The sequence below is a fragment of the Saccoglossus kowalevskii genome, chromosome 14, assembly GCF_978046115.1.
Source record: "Saccoglossus kowalevskii chromosome 14, keSacKowa6.1, whole genome shotgun sequence".
Taxonomy (NCBI): Eukaryota; Metazoa; Hemichordata; class Enteropneusta; family Harrimaniidae; genus Saccoglossus; species Saccoglossus kowalevskii.
Genome location: NC_140654.1, coordinates 19,301,697 through 19,318,368, shown reverse-complemented (window position 1 = coordinate 19,318,368; position 16,672 = coordinate 19,301,697). Strand labels below are relative to the sequence as shown.

General features: G+C 37.3%; 1 protein-coding gene across 1 annotated transcript in view; it reads left to right on the top strand.

Moving 5' to 3' along the window:
* The window catches only part of LOC100374946 (tetratricopeptide repeat protein 39C-like), a 29,098-nt gene extending 20,106 nt beyond the window's left edge, over positions 1-8,992 (top strand). The window contains exons 10-12 of the mRNA XM_006822714.3: positions 264-359; positions 6,140-6,178; positions 6,281-8,992. Coding sequence (XP_006822777.3) covers positions 264-359; positions 6,140-6,178; positions 6,281-6,364 — 219 coding nt within the window. The 3' untranslated portion in view covers positions 6,365-8,992. The remainder of the gene's footprint in view (positions 1-263; positions 360-6,139; positions 6,179-6,280) is intronic.
* Positions 8,993-16,672: the final 7,680 nt, after the last annotated feature.

Here is a 16,672-nt window from a genome sequence, read left to right as displayed (position 1 = left end):
AGAAGATGCCGCAAAGTATACACTCAGACAACACATGGTCGCATCAATTATTGTAACCCCTGAGAAATTGTCACTGCCACAATATTTCATTCTTTTCACTGAATCATAAAATTCAAGAAAATTTGTTTCTCGCAACGATCGGTTATTATCTCCTGCAAAATATGCAAATTTTCCCCAGAGCAGTCTTATATTCACAACCACATACCCTTGTTTGCCGTTTATAACCATTTATATTACCATGAACCTATGAATGTTTATTGCAGTGTTTTGAAGACGCAATGTCAGCCTTTTGCTACGAACCCCATGTGGCACCATATGCTTGCTATGAACTGGGAACTTTACTGGCAGAAAAACCAGCCGTAAGTGTTAATGATTTTCATGTCTAGTCTCAACTTTTATTGCTTTCGTCCCTTAGTTTTACTTTTCATGCTATGTCTTGTAGTGTCTTGTAACAATGTTGTTTCAAAATGTCTGAGATTTACTGCTTAGATGTATGTATGCGATGTAGCTAAGTCTAGGTGACTGGTGGAAATTATTAGTGTATTAGGCAGGCCAATAGCATATCAGGTTGGGCAATAGTGTATTAGGCTGGCCAATAGCATATCAGGTTGGGCAATAGTGTATTAGGCAGGCCAAAAGCTTATTAGGTTGGGCAATAGTGTATTAGGCAGGTCAATAACATATCAGGTTGGGCATTAGTGTATTAGGCAGGCCAATAGCTTATCAGGTTGGGCTTTAGTGTATTAGGCAGGCCAATAGCTTATCAGGTTGGGCAATAGTGTGTTAGGCAGGTCAATAGCATATCAGGTTGGGCAATAGTGTATTAGGCAGGTCAATAGCATATCAGGCTGGGCAATAGTGTATTAGGCAGGCCAATAGCATATCAGGTTGGGCAATAGTGTATTAGGCAGGCCAATAGCATATCAGGTTGGGCAATAGTGTATTAGGCAGGTCAATAACATATTAGGTTGGGCAATAGTGTATTAGGCAGGCCAATAGCTTATCAGGTTGGGCAATAGTGTATTAGGCAGGTCAATAGCATATCAGGTTGGGCAATAGTGTATTAGGCAGGCCAATAGCATATCAGGTTGGGCAATAGTGTATTAGGCAGGTCAATAGCATATCAGGTTGGGCAATAGTGTATTAGACAGTCCAAAAGCATATCAGGTTGGGCAATAATGTATTAGGCAGGCCAATAGCATATCAGGTTGGGCAATAGTGTATTAGGCTGGCCAATAGCATATCAGGTTGGGCAATAGTGTATTAGGCAGGCCAAAAGCTTATTAGGTTGGGCAATAGTGTATTAGGCAGGTCAATAACATATCAGGTTGGGCATTAGTGTATTAGGCAGGCCAATAGCTTATCAGGTTGGGCTTTAGTGTATTAGGCAGGCCAATAGCTTATCAGGTTGGGCAATAGTGTGTTAGGCAGGTCAATAGCATATCAGGTTGGGCAATAGTGTATTAGGCAGGTCAATAGCATATCAGGCTGGGCAATAGTGTATTAGGCAGGCCAATAGCATATCAGGTTGGGCAATAGTGTATTAGGCAGGCCAATAGCATATCAGGTTGGGCAATAGTGTATTAGGCAGGTCAATAACATATTAGGTTGGGCAATAGTGTATTAGGCAGGCCAATAGCTTATCAGGTTGGGCAATAGTGTATTAGGCAGGTCAATAGCATATCAGGTTGGGCAATAGTGTATTAGGCAGGCCAATAGCATATCAGGTTGGGCAATAGTGTATTAGGCAGGTCAATAGCATATCAGGTTGGGCAATAGTGTATTAGACAGTCCAAAAGCATATCAGGTTGGGCAATAATGTATTAGGCAGGCCAATAGCATATCAGGTTGGGCAATAGTGTATTAGGCAGGCCAAAAGCATATCAGGTTGGGCAATAGTGTATTAGGCAGGCCAATAGCATATCAGGTTGGGCAATAGTGTATTAGGCAGGTCAATAGCATATCAGGTTGGGCAATAGTGTATTAGGCAGGCCAATAGCATATCAGGTTGGGCAATAGTGTATTAAGCAGGTCAATAGCATATCAGGTTGGGCAATAGTGTATTAGGCAGGCCAATAGCATATCAGGTTGGGCAATAGTGTATTAGGCAGGTCAATAGCATATCAGGTTGGGCAATAGTGTATTAGGCAGGCCAATAGCATATCAGGTTGGGCAATAGTGTATTAGGCAGGTCAATAGCATATCAGGTTGGGCAATAGTGTATTAGGCTGGCCAATAGCATATCAGGTTGGGCAGTAGTGTATTAGGCAGGCCAAAAGCATATCAGGTTGGGCAATAGTGTATTAGGCAGGCCAATAGCATATCAGGTTGGGCAATAGTGTATTAGGCAGGCCAAAAGCATATCAGGTTGGGCAATAGTGTATTAGGCAGGTCAATAACATCAGGTTGGGCAATAGTGTATTAGGCTGGCCAATAGCATATCAGGTAGGGCAACAGTGTATTAGGCAGGCCAAAAGCATATCATGTTGGGCAATAATGTATTAGGCAGGCCAAAAGCATATCAGGTTGGGCAATAGTGTATTAGGCAGTCCAAAAGCATATCAGGTTGGGCAATAGTGTATTAGGCAGGTCAATAGCATATCAGGTTGGGCAATAGTGTATTAGGCAGGCCAATAGCATATCAGGTTGGGCAATAGTGTATTAGGCAGGCCCATAGCATATCAGGTTGGGCAATAGTGTATTAGGCAGGCCAAAAGCATATCAGGTTGGGCAATAGTGTATTAGGCAGGTCAATAGCATATCAGGTTGGGCAATAGTGTATTAGGCAGGCCAATAGTATATCAGGTTGGTATTAGTGTATTAGGCAGGTCAATAGCATATCAGGTTGGGCAATAGTGTATTGTGCACGCCAATAGCATATCAGGTTGGGCCATAGTGTATTAGGCAGGCTAATAGCATATCAGGTTGGGCAATAGTGTATTGTACACGCCAATAGCATATCAGGTTGGGCAATAGTGTATTAGGCAGGCCAAAATCATATCAGGTTGGGCAATAGTGTATTAGGCAGGTCAATATCATATCAGGTTGGGCATTAGTGTTTTAGGCAGGCCAAAAGCTTATCAGGTTGGGCAATAGTGTATTAGGCAGGCCAATAGCATATCAGGTTGGGCAATAGTGTATTGTGCACGCCAATAGCATATCAGGTTGGGCAATAGTGTATTAGGCAGGCCAAAATCATATCAGGTTGGGCAATAGTGTATTAGGCAGGTCAATATCATATCAGGTTGGGCATTAGTGTATTAGGCAGGCCAAAAGCTTATCAGGTTGGGCTTTAGTGTGTTAGGCAGGCCAATAGTATATCAGGTTGGGTATTAGTGTATTAGGCAGGCCAATAGCATATCAGGTTGGGCAATAGTGTATTAGGCAGGTCAATAGCATATCAGGTTGGGCAATAGTGTATTAGGCAGGCCAATAGCATATCAGGTTGGGCAATAGTGTATTAAGCAGGTCAATAGCATATCAGGTTGGGCAATAGTGTATTAGGCAGGCCAATAGCATATCAGGTTGGGCAATAGTGTATTAGGCAGGTCAATAGCATATCAGGTTGGGCAATAGTGTATTAGGCAGGCCAATAGCGTATCAGGTTGGGCAATAGTGTATTAGGCAGGTCAATAGCATATCAGGTTGGGCAATAGTGTATTAGGCTGGCCAATAGCATATCAGGTTGGGCAGTAGTGTATTAGGCAGGCCAAAAGCATATCAGGTTGGGCAATAGTGTATTAGGCAGGCCAATAGCATATCAGGTTGGGCAATAGTGTATTAGGAAGGCCAAAAGCATATCAGGTTGGGCAATAGTGTATTAGGCAGGTCAATAACATCAGGTTGGGCAATAGTGTATTAGGCTGGCCAATAGCATATCAGGTTGGGCAATAGTGTATTAGGCAGGCCAAAAGCATATCATGTTGGGCAATAATGTATTAGGCAGGCCAAAAGCATATCAGGTTGGGCAATAGTGTATTAGGCAGGTCAATAGCATATCAGGTTGGGCAATAGTGTATTAGGCAGGCCAATAGCATATCAGGTTGGGCAATAGTGTATTAGGCAGGCCCATAGCATATCAGGTTGGGCAATAGTGTATTAGGCAGGCCAAAAGCATATCAGGTTGGGCAATAGTGTATTAGGCAGGTCAATAGCATATCAGGTTGGGCAATAGTGTATTAGGCAGGCCAATAGTATATCAGGTTGGGTATTAGTGTATTAGGCAGGTCAATAGCATATCAGGTTGGGCAATAGTGTATTGTGCACGCCAATAGCATATCAGGTTGGGCCATAGTGTATTAGGCAGGCCAATAGCATATCAGGTTGGGCAATAGTGTATTGTGCACGCCAATAGCATATCAGGTTGGGCAATAGTGTATTAGGCAGGCTAAAATCATATCAGGTTGGGCAATAGTGTATTAGGCAGGTCAATATCATATCAGGTTGGGCATTAGTGTTTTAGGCAGGCCAAAAGCTTATCAGGTTGGGCAATAGTGTATTAGGCAGGCCAATAGCATATCAGGTTGGGCAATAGTGTATTGTGCACGCCAATAGCATATCAGGTTGGGCAATAGTGTATTAGGCAGGCCAAAATCATATCAGGTTGGGCAATAGTGTATTAGGCAGGTCAATATCATATCAGGTTGGGCATTAGTGTATTAGGCAGGCCAAAAGCTTATCAGGTTGGGCTTTAGTGTGTTAGGCAGGCCAATAGTATATCAGGTTGGGTATTAGTGTATTAGGCAGGCCAATAGCATATCAGGTTGGGAAATAGTGTATTAGGCAAGCCAATAGCATATCAGGTTGGGCAATAGTGTATTAGGCAGGTCAATAGCATATCAGGTTGGGCATTAGTGTATTAGGCAGGCCAATAGCATATCAGGTTGGGCTTTAGTGTATTAAGCAGGCCAATAGTATATCAGGTTGGGCATTAGTGTATTAGGCAGGCCAATAGCATATCAGGCTGGGTAGTAATGTATTAAGCATGCCAATAGCATATCAGGTTGGGCAATAGTGTATTAGGCAGGCCAATAGCATATCAGGTTGGGCAATAGTGTATTGGGCAGACCAATAGCATATCAGGTTGGGCAATAGTGTATTAGGCAGGCCAATAGCATATCAGGTTGGGCAATAGTGTATTAGGCAGGCCAATAGCATATCAGGTTGGGCAATATTGTATTGTGCATGCCAATAGCATATCAGGTTGGGCAATAGTGTATTAGGCAGGCCAATAGCATATCAGGTTGGGCAATAGTGTATTAGGCAGGCCAATAGCTTATCAGGTTGGGCAATAGTGTGTTAGGCTGGACAATAGCATATCAGGTTGGGCAATAGTGTATTGTGCACGCCAATAGCATATCAGGTTGGGCAATAGTGTATTGTGCTCGCAAATAGCATATCAGGTTGGGCAATAGTGTATTAGGCAGGCCAATAGCATATCAGGTTGGGCAATAATGTATTGTGCACGCCAATAGCATATCAGGTTGGGCAATAGTGTATTGTGCACGCCAATAGCATATCAGGTTGGGCAATAGTGTATTAGGCAGGCCAATAGCATATCAGGTTGGGCAATAGTGTATTAGACTGGGCATTAGCATATCAGGTTGGGCAATAGTGCATCAGACTGGGCATTAGCGTATTAGACTGGGCATTAGTGTATCAGACTGGGCATTAGTGTATTAGACTGGGCATTTGTGTATCAGACTGGGCATTAGTGTATTAGGCAGGCCAATAGCTTATCAGGTTGGGCAATAGTGTGTTAGGCAGGCCAATAGCATATCAGGTTGGGCAATAGTGTATTGGGCAGACCAATAGCATATCAGGTTGGGCAATAGTGTATTAGGCAGGCCAATAGCATATCAGGTTGGGCAATAGTGTATTAGGCTGGCCAATAGCATATCAGGCTTGGCAATAGTGTATTAAGCTGGTCAATAGCATATCCAACTGGGCATTAGTGTATCAGGCTGGGCATTAGTGTATCAGAGTGGGCATTTGTGTATTAGATAATACAATATTCGACTGGGCATTAGTATATCAGGCTGGGCAATAGCATATTAGGCAAGCCAAAAGCATATCAGGCTGGGAAATGGTGTATCAGGTTCAAATTACTAATAGTCTAATGTACATATTCTATTTTCAGACAATGTCTAGAGGAAAGAAACTAATTATACAAGCCAAGGTAATCTAACAGCCTAAACATTTTTAAACTTGATTGTATATTTGCATTCATCACCCAAAGAGCGCCCTCACACATCCTTTATTTTCTATTTTTTTTATGAAGGACAATTACAAGGGATATGATTTTGAACAAAGACTCAGTGTGAGAGTTCATGCTGCCCTGCAACAGTTGAAGAACGTTGACTGAAAATGAACGACGTACAGTAACCGAGAGACAAAGCAAAAAATACATTAATGATTTGAAAAGCCTTACTTATCAATAAAGTTGATCATCAAAATTGAGATTAATTGAAATTAATTATTGGGATTAATTATGAAAGTTTTGAGACATTTAATGGAAATCTTTTGACTAGTCTTATTTGTCAGACATTGAATCACAAGATTTGTAATTTTACATGATTATATGTGCATATTTTTTCATTTATTTTAAGTTGATTTCTGTGTTTTCTTATCATATATACTGTGTGTCATGATGACGTGTGCTAAATAGAATTTTTTACTGACAATTTTCAGTATATTGTTTTGAGCCAATGGCGTACATTTTCAGATTTTGTTGTTTGCTGTTTACTATTTCCCATGATGCATCATGTGCAAAACAGTGAAAATGTACTGAGAATTGAGGTGACTTAATCCATCTCTGTCCTCGTCTTTGCTTGTCAAAGTATGTTCATTTGGACATTGCTTCGCTACTATATCTTGTATTCAGCAGATGTTTATTTACGGGTGCTCTCTTTGACAACTCAAAATCTCACCGTTTTGTTTTATGTTCATTGCTCATGTGCCTGGATAACTCTGAGAGGTCCTTTATTCAAATGTACTGTAAAACATGTTGAAAAAGCGGCATGCAATTTTAGCGAATTGTGGTAAAATGACGAAATGTTGATTTAGCGAATATCTCCCGTCATTGTTGATTTCTTTGTTTGGCAGCCATTTTGAATTGATAATAAAGTCATTAGCGACATCTTGAATTAGCGAATCAGTTCTCTCGCTAAATTCGCAAAAAACACATGCTTGCGAAAAAGACATGTTTTACAGTATGTATTTTATCGACACACAATCTCTCAGTAGACTCACTAATGGGTTTTTGTATGACGGGAGTATATTTACTTCGAGTTTGTGAAACTGTGCAACTCGAACAATGGTCTGTCCTGCATTTCTTGAACATTCCCTCAAATTATACTAATCTTAATAATAATAATAATAAAAAATCAGTATTTAAATTTTGTTATCAACGCATTCTAGTATGAGTATCCCAGGATGGCTGACTGGCAGCCATATTGACTGTCAAAATTACTATTATATTAATTTTGCTCATTTAGTAACACTGTAATCTCACCATTGACATTCCTGTTGCATTTCTTAGCTGATTATTTTTTACAGAAATCTTTGAATCTTTGAAACTGTTCTTCATAACCTATTTACATCTGTATCTGTTCTGCTCATACGGTGGTGCTTGTTTTTTTCATATTCTCTGTAATTTTTCTCTAAAATCACAATTATAATTTTCAGACAGAATTTGATATTGAATTGTTAGCAGAACCTTCATGGAAACAAAACTATTTTGTGGAAGGTTACTTAATTTGTCAATTGATGAAGTAGTGAAAGGGTTCCCCCATCTCAAAATATATACACATTTGCGTACTAAAATATGTTACCGTGATTGTTCAGTTTATACCTGTAGAAGCTCATCTCCAATAAAGTGGTAATCACATTTGTTGTATACTAAATCATAAAAATATTACTTATTTTCACCATGGACATACTTTTGTCATTTACATGAGCACATATGCTATTAATAGAGCAAATATGGTACTCGGATAACTTGTTGCAAGTGAATCAATATTATTATAATATCCATACTGTAAAGGCATTAAGTTTTACCAAGATTTAATTTCTACTATTTCAATGCTTTGAGTATACTGTAAAACAGATGTTTTTAGCTAGGATTTTATTTTAGCTACTGATAATCCTTAATTTTGCTAATATCAAGATGTCGCTAATTTAACAAAGTATATTCTCACAATGAGATTGTTGTTACTTCTGTTAAATTAAGATTCTGTTAATTTCATGCATTGGGTCAAATTTGCTAAAATTACATGCAGCTATTTCATCATGTTTCACAGTATACATTGAATTTTAAATTCACAGATTGTCCAGTGTAACAATAAATTCTTTTGTAATATTCATTGTTCAAATGAATTAAATTTAGGCAGATTTCACTCAAAAATAGTGAAATTAAACCCATGAAAAAATAGTGAAATTAAACCCATAAAAAATGAAAGTGTTGGCAGGATCATGTTTTTAATTAAATAGATATTATTTAAATTTCAGTTGTTGTGACTGATCAATAACAAATTAATATTAACAATAATTAAAATAATCAGGTGATTTCTAATATAAAAAGAGTGAGATCTCCATCTTATTTATATTTTCATAGAATTTAATAATATTGAAGCTGCAGCCCTTGTTTATGAACCCTTGACATAATCTCATTTTTTCTAATAATGGTTAAACCAATTAATTTGTGTCAAATATGTTCTTTTGAGTGACTACTAAATATATAAACAAGAGATATTTGTCAAAATAAATATAATTTACTGTATTTGTAATATTAGAGTTGTGATATTCATATATTTTGAATAATATTCTGATTGTCTGCAAATTTAGCATGACTGATTATGTATTTTCAAGAACGGAATGCATTTTACTTTCTGTTTGTTTGTTTGTTTGTTTGTTGTTGTTTGTTATCATATCCCAGAATGCATCACTATTGCTTTCCAACATTGTTGCCAGTAAATAGTCACAATCATGAAAAGATTCAGTACATTCATAAGGTGTGAAAGACTGGAGGAGGAATCACAACATCATTGTTTCCATGAAAACAAGTTCAGATGCCCACAATATATGTTTGTACATTGTATATTGTAACTAAGGCTAAGACCTCAGATGACAGAGAGATTTACTGAAATCTTGAACTTCAGTTGCATGGCAACCAGAGTAGAGATAAATGCTTGTCTCCATGGAAACAATTTCAGGTAATTGGAGATAACAAATTGACTGGAGTCGAACTTCACCAATTTGTGTTTCTCCGGCATTTGGTGTTAGAATTGAGACTAGTGACTCTAGTTCTCAGTAAGTTTGTTTTTGTTTACTAAAAACATGAAAATTGGGCTTCATCTTTATTTTGGAATTCCATTTCATTTTGAATGTGTATAAACTGATTTGGTTCTGCTAGCCTCCTTCTGATGTCACCATGCTACCCCTCTCCCCAACCAGAGGAAAGACTAACCAAAGTATGCCACCCTTTTAACCTTGATATAGAGAAATAAGAATTATAACAGACAGATCGAACTTCATACATGATGGTGTCAGTAAATTGTGTATGTATAATCATAGATATAAGGCTAATACAGAACTGAAATGCCAATGTGTATGTATAGTATTTGGAATGAGGCTACTTGGCATGGGTAACTATGGACAAGCACAGTGTACACCACAATGAGTCTACTTGGCCTGGGTAACTATGGACAAGCACAGTGTACACCAAAATGAGGCTACTTGGCCTGGGTAACTATGGACAAGCACAGTGTACACCAGAATGAGGCTACTTGGCCTGGATAACTATGGACAAAAACAGTGTATGCCACAATGAGGCTACTTGGCCTGGGTAACTATGGACAAGAACAGTGTACACCAAAATGAGGCTACTTGGCCTGGGTAACTGTGGACAACCACAGTGTACGCCAGAATGAGGCTACTCGGCCTGGATAACTGTGGACAAGCACAATGTACACCAGAATGAGGCTACTTTGCCTTGATAACTATGGACAAGCACAGTGTACACCAGAATGCGGCTACTCTGCCTGGATAACTATGGACAAGAACTGTGTACACCGGAATATGGCTACTCTGCCTGGGTAACTATGGACAAGCACAGTGTACACCGGAATGAGGCTACTTGGCTAATTGTCTGGGATATCCTGTAGTAAATAAAAAAATATCGTCAGTAACGTGAAGTAAAAATATTTTTTACCTTTCGTCATCGCGTGTATCGTTTGAAACCAGAGGCTAGTTTTGTTGCAATTTCGCGTACTAGTGAAGTGCGCCACACACGACATGTTTGTTTTGTTGTTTCACGGGATTTTTTTTAATCCAAATCAACCTTTAACACATGTATTCGAAAGTATTATTTAATAAATGTCGAACATATATTGTGGTGGCTTTGAATAGTCTTAATGAAAAAAAAAATTAAAACCGCGTAATTGCACCCACCGAACCCCTTATTTTTCCTAGTACTGATGATGGGGGAAGATCTGCTCATCATCCTTGTATCACCTCCACTGGATTGCGTATCCAGAAGAAATGTCACACCAATTGCAGCAGTACTTTTTGTACATTATTTTTGAAACGATCCCCATGACATAAGACATTTTGATTTCCATGTAACCTATAATATCAGAGGTAATGTACCTCTGATAGTATATATTGGTAGTCGTTTGAATGTGTTTAATTTCGCGGGGGTGTCTATATTTTCACGGGGCCGATGCACTGTGGCATATATTGGTGTAGATAAAGTACTATTAAAGCGAGGGGGGTCGTCAGCTGCGCACGCGCGGGAACTGAGTCCCAAGCGATGATAACACTACACGCTAAAAACGCAAAGGCTAATAGACGCTTGTTTGCAAACAATGACACGCTATGGCCATCTGACGCATGCGCAGGTGACGACTCCCCCGCCTTAATGCATCCATTCATTATATTACATGACGAGTATGGTCTTCGTGCTTATGAATATATGTTGCTTTTCTGTGTATTGCTTTCGAGAAATGGAAACAATACAACATTTTTAAACCCAGATACGGCCACCGACCTAAGTGTAAATTTACACAATACAACTCTAATGAAGAGATCACTACTTATACTTCTTTTCCTGACTGATTACTGTCGTTGGGGCGTGCTCGGGGAATTTCGACTCACTCAGTTTGTTGCCATGGGAATAGTATCGTACCCTCAAAACAGAGTAAATTAGACACACTCGTCCTAATTAAGTGCATGTTTGAATCTACCCTTTGGTCTCAAGTTATCTTTAAATATAAAAACAATGTAAATCACACAAAAATCAATAATTCGGAGTTGATTTTGGAGAAATGTTCGGGCAGTTGAAATCAATTACGTTACAGTGATTTCAAACAGTTCACCCACCAAATGAGTACTTACAGTTTACGATGAATCAGTGTCCAATTAATACCGAACACTAATATTGAAAATACCTAATCTATCCAAATTTTGCATTTATGCTCCAAGAGTATTGTATTCGATTGAATTGCTCAAAATTCAACCATACGTACATTACAAGTGCGCCATGCCCGATCGAGTTATTCAAACAATATGTGAAGTACCAGTACGTCGTATCTGATCGAGTTACTCAGTATTCAAACAATATGTGAATTACCAGTACGTCGTATCTGATCGAGTTACTCAGTATTCAAACAATATGTGAATTACCAGTACGTCGTATCTGATCGAGTTACTCAGTATTCAAACAATATTTGAATTACCAGTACGTCGTATCTGATCGAGTTACTCAGTATTCAAACAATATGTGAATTACCAGTACGTCGTATCTGATCGAGTTACTTAGTATTCAAACAATATTTGAATTACCGGTACATCGTATCTGATCAAGTTACTCAGTATTCAAACAATATGTGAATTACCAGTACGACGTATCTGATCGAGTTACTCAGTATTCAAACAATATGTTAATTACCAGTACGTCGTATCTGATCGAGTTACTTAGTATTCAAACAATATGTTAATTACCAGTACGACGTATCTGATCGAGTTACTTAGTATTCAAACAATATGTGAATTACCAGTACGTCGTATCTGATCGAGTTACTTAGTATTCAAACAATATTTGAATTACCGGTACATCGTATCTGATCAAGTTACTCAGTATTCAAACAATATGTGAATTACCAGTACGACGTATCTGATCGAGTTACTCAGTATTCAAACAATATGTTAATTACCAGTACGACGTATCTGATCGAGTTACTTAGTATTCAAACAATATGTTAATTACCAGTACGACGTATCTGATCGAGTTACTTAGTATTCAAACAATATGTTAATTACCAGTACGACGTATCTGATCGAGTTACTCAGTATTCAAACAATATGTTAATTACCAGTACGACGTATCTGATCGAGTTACTCAGTATTCAAACAATATGTGAATTACCAGTACGACGTATCTGATCGAGTTACTCAGTATTCAAACAATATGTGAATTACCAGTACGTCGTATCTGATCGAGTTACTCAGTATTCAAACAATTTTTGAATTACATTCTTAATTTATTCTTTATTTGAGAAGTGTCAATTCGTTTTTTATAAACTGTTTTCAACGTTCGACTAATTTCTTTTCATTGTTTGAAATTTATAATGTCAGTTTTCTATAGTTTGTTTCAAGCGTGATTTTAATTACAGTGTTCTGTTTTGCCCTTGCCAAGAATGACAACACACTCGTTGTAGATATTAACTTGTAACAGCAATACTGACACTTTATTATCCTCACCAAGGAAATTTGTACAAAAGTTTAAATGAATGTGTTCATTAAAGCATTTGTTATTTTTAAGTGACTTTGCTGTATTAAACATAATAAAATGGACCCCATATTACAATGCCATAAAATGGTTTCACATTAAATGGTTGATTCGAGCAGTCAAGTCTTTTCAATGTTTTTGAATGCAATGAATAATTTGAATTCCGGATTTAATCAAGCCATTGTAAAGCCTAAATATGCAGTATTTAAACAATTTCCACAATTTCTTGGCTTAAGAATTTTATTTACTACTAGAGTAATGATAATCAAGATAATATTAAATGTAGTAAGATGAAATCAATAATTCTTTTAATATTTACATCACCTGGCTCATTGTTTTTCAGGTCCTGAAATGTATAGTATACCCTTTAGATCAAGCTAGTGAGCATACCCAAGTCTGAATATTATAAATCACAGTTATGGACTATGATGAAATCAATACTTCTTTTAATCATTTTATCGACTCGCGCATTATTTTTCTTCAATGTTTACACTGCTTCCTTTATTCATTTAATATATTGTCCGATTTTTTACACATTTTTCTTAATGTATTTTTTGTTTGCTTTATGTTAAAGGGCGGTGGTCTTCGCGCCGCGCATGTGCTTGTGTTGATAAATATTGATTTTCCCATAATCCAGTGCGCATACATTTTGACCCAGGCGCAATGTGCATTGATTGCCGTTGTTGACAACTTCGATATATTTCTTTCTCAAAGAAAATGCTTAGTTTAAGCTGGGTAACGCCCTAGTTTGTACTCGTTGGTCTCTACAATAGTCAAAGTTAACATTTTTGTTCATATGAGACTCATATCTTGCGCATGCATGGTGCGACGACCACCGCCCTTTAATTGATTCACCACTTCACTAAAATATTTTTATTTTTATAATATTGTATGATATTATGTTAGTATCGTATGTTAATTGGCTCTGCTTTCATCTATTTCCCAAATCTATTTCATGTTGCTCAGCTACTCAGCACGAGCTGTTAAACAAGGGTTTCTGTTGTTGTTTTTCTTGACAACAGAAATAACCTTTAAGTTGCCTCCCCAACACTTTTTCAAAATATTTGTTAATTTATTACTACTTCCATATATATATACTTTTTTGTTCAAGAATTTCTGGTTTAAGGATATTTTGCAGCTGCCCACTAACTTGGTTTTGCTGTCAAAGTCAAATTTGAGCAGATTTGCAGTCTTGTTAAACGAAAGTAATTTACCTTATTTTTGTCATTTTCGTGTTCTATTTTTTTATTAATTTCAATTTCATTATAATTGAACAATGAGATGACAAAATAAAATATCACCAGACAAGATACATACAGTAACCAATAACACTGCCGATAAGTGTCGCGGATCGATTCACACAATAAATCTGTTAGAAGTGAAAAAAAAATTAACGTGTTTTTAATTTTATTCTAATAACATGTTATTAAGATAAATGTCGTATTCTCATTTGTATGCTCAATCACGAATAACCCAGTTATTGCTAAATGTCTGCCAAAGTGGACACGGCCTTATTGCAAATAATTACCGTCTTGTGATGTCCACATATAATGTATGTCAAGCTAAGGGGTCTTTTCTAGTAACAGCACAATGTGTCTTGTACCTTCCAACGCCTCAAATTCCCATTAAGGGTACGTGCAATATTAAAACCGCAAGAAATGTTTCGCATTTCACGTCAAAATTCATATGGTTGCCATGGAATTGTACAACTGATGTATTTACTCTAGTGAATATCTGTACTTCGTTAACTGGAGATCATCTTTTTTCATTCTGACATTCACATCGTCATTTCTCGCATCGCGTTCATCACTTCTCAAGGATGCTGTTTGTAATCCCTGATAAAATGAGCTGTTATCTGCGTGCGCTGAGCTTTACAATATTTTGTGTGCTGCCAGTTATTGCTCAATCCAGTATATATAAATACGGTAAGTTATTACGCATGTGTACGTTATCGGTGGCGATTAAGTCGCGGAGACGATTTTTAAAGATTTATTTTTTTAAGACGATATAGACCGTAGACGTAATCAATTTATTGCCATGGTCGACAATCTATTCGGATATAAGAACAATCGTTCGCGTCGACCGCGCGGCCCTCCCATTGATATTCATTTCCGCATTCAATACCCTTGTCTATACATAATACAATGAATAATGAATTCAAATCTACCACCAGCGCAACCAATCATAAGATCACCTATAATTGGATCGCCAATTAATGAAGAACGTGTTTATAGTTTTTGAAGTTATTCATTAATGTTATATTACTAATTTATTTACAATTAATCCATCATTGAATGACGTTAATTTCATTGATCGGGGAATCAATGCGTGTCTCGATTGACCTCTGCCGATTGAATCAGAAACGGTAAGTTTCCGAGAAGGGCCTCAAATGTATGCAATCATTTCTTTGTCGTTGCTACGATCAATAAAAACGTGTCTAGTTAGTTATGTATGTGTATAACAGTAACAAATTCATCTTATTTCTTGGTTAGCGGGAATGTTCAAGTTTTCTCAACATTTCTATAACGATGACGGTCAATTATTTAAGAACTGGTACTCGAAATTCTAATATAGTGTGTTCAACTTGAAAGAAGTAATTGATGTTGATTTTATGAATCACTGCTTTGATGAAATAATGCTGTAGAATACTTTATTTCTGCTTGGAATTTATTTCCATTATTTTCGCTGTAGGGATGCTTCAGTGAAAATAAAATCCAGCGAATATACTTTTTTTTTCTATATTTAAAATTCAACTCATCAAAAATCAGTGTAAATAAATTCCATACAAAACACCCAAAAAAGCCTTTCAGCGAAAATTAATTCCAGCTAAAATAAAGTATTTTACATTTTATATATATATATATATATATATATATATATATATATAACATTATCATTAAATAAACTTCTCTCTATGGGTGTGATTATCGAAATACATTCAGAATCGCTAAATCGTGTATCCGTTATGGGGCCCAGTGAATGCTACAATCTCCCGTGTAGTACAAATCGCCCTGAGTTCTGAACATGCTTGCGTTAAAACTGATCTGAAACTGACATTTAATGATATGATCCAACGAGTGGAAATCTAACAAGGTTAAATTGGCATAATTTGACATTCCATGACAGTAGTGCATGTATATCAACATGCGTAATCTTTTTAATTTTACAAAGTGGCATCATATAAATTGTTTCATGTCAAATTGTATTTAAGGGGGAAAAGGGAAGAAATAATTAAATCTTTTACTGAACAATCATAAAAAAGCACTATCCTCACATAAAAATATATCAATATACTTAAGTTTCCAATCTCTAGTGTTTATATGGAAACAATAGTATAAATTGTATTATGATTTATCACCTCCGACTGCCGCGGAAGACATTTTAAATCGAGTCATGTCCAAAAACTTAAAGCGCAGTGGTCGTCGCGCAGCGCGTGTTAGAATTTCATGTACATAGACAACGTATTTTACACGCGTTGTATACGTCGCTGTGAGTCCCATATTGAACAGGGCGCGGCACGGCGACTGCCGCCCTTTAATTAACACAAGACCAGTTACTTAAATATTTTTTAAAGCCGCGGCCTAAACGAAATTTGCGCGAATTCGTTCGTTATAAATGTATTAGTATTACGTCAATCCATCAACGGAACCGGTGTTTATGTGAGTCCCTTCCGAGATGTATTTGAAATAAGCGCTTGTTATATTTGTGTCATGAGTGTATCCATTATTGTACAATCGTTACATCTTCGTGGTAAGTGTAGTACATTGCACATCTACACGTAATTCGATAACATCACGCGATGGGCCACGTGATCCTATACTAGTACTACTCCAACATGAGTAATATGCACTATTTTGAAATTACCCTCTACAATATTTGCATTTT